Raw genomic sequence first — 4,495 nt, 5'->3', positions numbered from 1 at the left:
CTGGACAAAATATTCCAATGCCAGTTTTTTCCTCGCACTGTGATGCACCTGTTGCAGTTATAATGTTTGTTTCCAGGGTGCTTCTATCAAGCGTTTATTTACCTATTTATCTTGCAGATTTCAATTCCTTTTTTTTTTCTTTATACACTGTAAAATGACATTTAAACAAAGCAAAACGTTCTTCTTCACAATTTTTTCCTCGTAAGTAAACATTTACGTGAAGAAAAACACAGTATGCTCCTCGACCATTTGCAAGGCAGCCCTTGTATTATGGCACCCTCCGAAGAAAGGAAGATGACGCCCCCAATGTTGATATGCACAATTGAAAATGAGGAACGTTATCACGGTTCTCAACTCATTATCAAGATATGGTAAGCCTAATTCTCATTATTATTATTAGTATTGCTACTGCTCCCATCCCTCCACCTCCTTTAGTAGTATAGTTGTACCGTCCGCTACATGGCGAATCACCGCGTGGCTGTGTACCGTCGTTTGGGATCATCATCACCATGCCACGAGACCACGTGGCATGCTCTCACGTGCCAAAGAAGAAGCTGTCTCGCCAGCGTACGCAACGTTTCCAGCGACTGTACTGGCTGTTGCTTGCTGTTTCGTCAAAGAAGGCACTGTGCAGACCTTAGTAATGGACATTCTGGTGCCACGACGGCTGCTGTCCAAGGACCTTTTGACCAGCGAGTCCTTCGACTGCGCCGACGCCTTCGGCCACGGCACCTTCCAAAGGCGCCTGCTGCTGCTCTGCACCATCGCTACCTCCCTTGTGAACCTCCACAGCTTTGTATTTCCGTTGATTATAAAAGACGTTAATTACAGGTGCAAGCTTCCGGCACCACCGCCGCATTACAATGGTTCTGCGCTCGAATGGAGGAGTTTGTTAATCCCCAAAGAAGCAGATGGCGAATTGAGCCTCTGTCGCCGCTACGAGCACCCGGAGGAACCAAACGGCAGCACCCTCAACACGATTCCCTGCGGTGAGTGGGTGTACGACGACGATAACGAGCCGGCGCGCACTAGCATTGTGAGTGACTGGGACCTCGTCTGCGAGAGGCGGATACTCGTCTCGGTGATGATCGCCGTCCACATCGCCGGCTCTATCCTGATCACAGTCATCGGTGGATCGCTCGCCGACACCATAGGCAGATTGCCCGTGCTCCTCGCATGCGTAGTGGTACTCATAATCTCCACTATCACCGGATGCCTTTCCGAAAGCTTCGTGACGTTCGTGGCAGTGAAGTTTGTCAGCTCGGGAAGCGTCAGCGCAGTCATGAGCATTACCGCCATGTCCGTCTTCGAGATTACCACGCACAATAACCGGTCGCTCCATGTCATCTTTGCCGCAACGCTGGGCCTTCTGTTTTCCGACATGTGGTACGCCACCATCGAAACAGTCAAGCTTGGCTGGATGCTCAAGCACGCGGTCTTTATTTTTCCGACCGTGCTCATGCTGCCGGCCTTCTGCGTCGTCTTCGAGTCACCCCGCTGGCTGATCGCAAAGGCTCGCTTCAAGGAGGCGGAGGTGGTCATGATGAGTGCGGCCGCGATCAACCACTTTCCCATCCATTTCACGGCGTTGACACTGGACAAGGTCAAGACGGCGATGGTCAGGAACGGCATGCGCTTGCCGTCCATCGACCACGACATGCTCAGTGGATACTCCATGCGGTGGCGCGCTCTCATTTTGAGCCTTTCGTATTTCTCCATGACGTTCTCCGCGTTCATCCCGTCGTTTGCCACTGAGAATAGAAATGAGCCCTGATACACACTCGGTTCATTTTCCGTGAACCTGTTAGGCTACGCGATGATGCACCTGCTAATCAGCAGGCTCAGCATACTGACCGTAATGAACGTGTGGTTTTCGGTGCTCGGCTTGCTTGAATGCCTACTGAGTGTAGTCGTCGGTGGGGGTGCCGGGGTTATGATCCAGGCCCTGGTTATGGTAGCCACGGCGCTCTTCTACTCCGGATCTATTCTTTGCTTCGTCTACACCCTCGAGCTTTTCCCTACAGCCATCCGTGGTACGGTGGTGTGCTGTGTCTTCGCCTGTGGACGTCTAGGCGCCGTGTTCGCAACAGCAGTGCTGGAGTTCCAGAAGCACGGACGGGCGGACCTGGGGCACGCAGTGGCCGGCACTCTTCTTTTCGCGTCGATGTTCGCCCAGGGTGGCCTACCACGGGCCACCTCAGTGGAATGCACCAAGATGGACTACCGGCGCGCGTCGTTTGCGCCCGAGCGCCGCATGGAGTATATGAAGAAGACGCTTGACTCAAGCATTCGCACTACGCGCAGAAGCAAGAGTAGTGACAATATCTCAAAATGTAGCACTGCCTCTCTGAGTAGTCGACGTTCGCGTCACTAGGCGTGCGTTAAACATTGCGCGCACCTTTCCCAGCTTGCATTTTACAATGGCTGCTGTTTGCAGGTGACTGGTCGTGAACCTGTAAGCTCACGCGTCTACATCTCGTGATCTGCAATGTGTTATACGCGGCCATGATTCACACGTAGTGTCCGTGAACTTGTCTAATATTTTTCTGCAGACGCAATTTTATATTTATTTCGTCTATATTTTGGATTTTCTATGAAGCAGTGTCTGGATTTTTCGCCTTAGAAAGCGCGGACAGGAGCACATTGTAGTGTCCTCCTTGCTTGGGCACATGTCCTAAGGTGCCCCATTATCACCAAGAACGTCAGTTTTTCAGGCAACCCCACTCGTGAACTTTCGTATTCTATGCAGACATGGGCGGCTATTATTGCACCTGTTTTGTTCTTTAGATACATATCTTCTTTTGTTTTCTGTTTGTAGGGTTGTGTGAATTTACTAGTGATGTTTGTGAATAGGACGATGGACGTCGGACTTTTTGGTACAGCCGTTTTCAAGCTTAATTAAAGTGAACAGCATGTTAATGCAGCTGTACTGAATGCCCTCGCTAATGTTGTGTTTTGTGAAATGCACTGTGCAATTACGCCATAAAGTATTTGGCGTCGCGAAATGCAGCCACGTCGCTACTGTAAATCTTAGAACGAAATTTTTGTTCAGTCTATATGGACGTATCGTGTGTTGACATTCGCTTGCCATTCACGCCTGGGTGCCTATATAGGCATTCGCTTTTCGCATGCCTAGGATGAACGAAGGGATTTCACTCGCACTGTAGCTTTTTCCACATATTTATCCGCTGTATTCATGTAAGGGCCTTCGTTATCAACTGAATCGCAATTTCAAGACGGGAGAGAAGACAGATACACAAGAACAGGACAAGTGCTATAGTGTCTATCTTCTGTCCAGTTTGGGAATTACCGCTTGTCCTGTTCTTCTGTGTCTATCTTCTGTCCCATCTTGGAATGCACTTACCAGTATTCAGCTGTTAAGCGTGAACCAACTAGCCCAGCAACAAATTTTGTTAAGGACAATGGTCAGTGCAGTTTGTACATACTTCTGAAGCCAAGGCAGCATTGAATAAACGGTATACAGATTAATTGAATATGCGGAAGGATGGGGTGAAACGTTTCAGTTTGGTGCAAAGTACAAAACAGAGGCAGTGACAGGTTGTCCACTATTTCACATGGTGACATGGCACTGTCTGGGAATATAGCAGTTGTAGACAGCATGTAAAGGCGCTGGATTTGAGTAAGGTGGATCTCGGTGCCTCCGTTATGCTTTTCACTGTAGGTCGGTACCATTACCTAAGTGCTTACATCCCGGTGTAGCTTGATCATCTTCTCATTTACCGATGCGCACATTGCAACCACAGCTTCTCGGACGAGTGCTATGCCGTAATATTTGCCCTTGCTGAAAAGGGAGATTGAGAAAGTAACTCCGGCCAGAAAACATTGCTTTGTTTTTGAGCATGTTCTGCAACAAGGCTGTATAGGCAACAGGCTACCAGAACAGCCATGTGGTGCAGACATTGAAGTTCAGAAAGTCAAACGGGCATTTTAGTGTTGCTCAAATGCCTATACCTCAGAAAACTGTCACTGCTACTCACAATAGCAGTCTACCGTGACGCCGCGGATGCAGCCAAAGTTTCGATATAAAAGCCTTCGCTCTGAAACAGCGGCCAAGTCACTTTTCAAGTTGTTAAAGCACTGAGGCCCAAATTGTGAAATCTTGCTTATCTTAGTAAAGAAGTCTTAAGCTTGGCTAGGCGTCCTTAGGTCAATTCTGAAAGCCTCCTTTCTGTACTGGCCTCAGTGGAGGATTCCTTCGCGCTTACTTATTGTAAGGCAGCCGTGACGCTACCTTCAAGCTTCGTTTCCTTGCCCCTTTCACTGAAAGAGGGCTTCACAGCAATGATTGTCCACTGATGCTCGCTTGCTCACGCTCAGTTGCTTACCGCTGGCCATGATGGAAGAAACAAAATTAGGAGGGAGCATGACGTCACTCAGCTAGACTCAACAAGCTAGCCTCCTCTGACTCCGTATTTCTCTCTGAGACCTACACGTGCGCGGTGGCTCTCGGTAACCAATAGGCCCAAAATGTTGC

At 49.1% G+C, this 4,495-nt stretch overlaps 1 protein-coding gene across 1 annotated transcript; it reads left to right on the top strand.

Annotated features, from left to right (window-relative positions):
* The first annotated feature begins 555 nt into the window (after positions 1-555).
* On the top strand, positions 556-2,934 carry LOC135913488 (solute carrier family 22 member 7-like). The gene has a single exon (XM_065446059.1). It carries the CDS (start codon positions 644-646, stop codon positions 1,772-1,774), a length of 1,131 nt encoding a protein of 376 aa, XP_065302131.1. The 5' UTR covers positions 556-643; the 3' UTR covers positions 1,775-2,934.
* Positions 2,935-4,495: the final 1,561 nt, after the last annotated feature.

Source organism: Dermacentor albipictus, chromosome 1, assembly GCF_038994185.2.
Source record: "Dermacentor albipictus isolate Rhodes 1998 colony chromosome 1, USDA_Dalb.pri_finalv2, whole genome shotgun sequence".
Classification (NCBI taxonomy): domain Eukaryota; kingdom Metazoa; phylum Arthropoda; class Arachnida; order Ixodida; family Ixodidae; genus Dermacentor; species Dermacentor albipictus.
The sequence above is the reverse complement of the archived record's forward strand: the minus strand, read 5'-3'. Positions and strand labels throughout refer to the sequence as shown.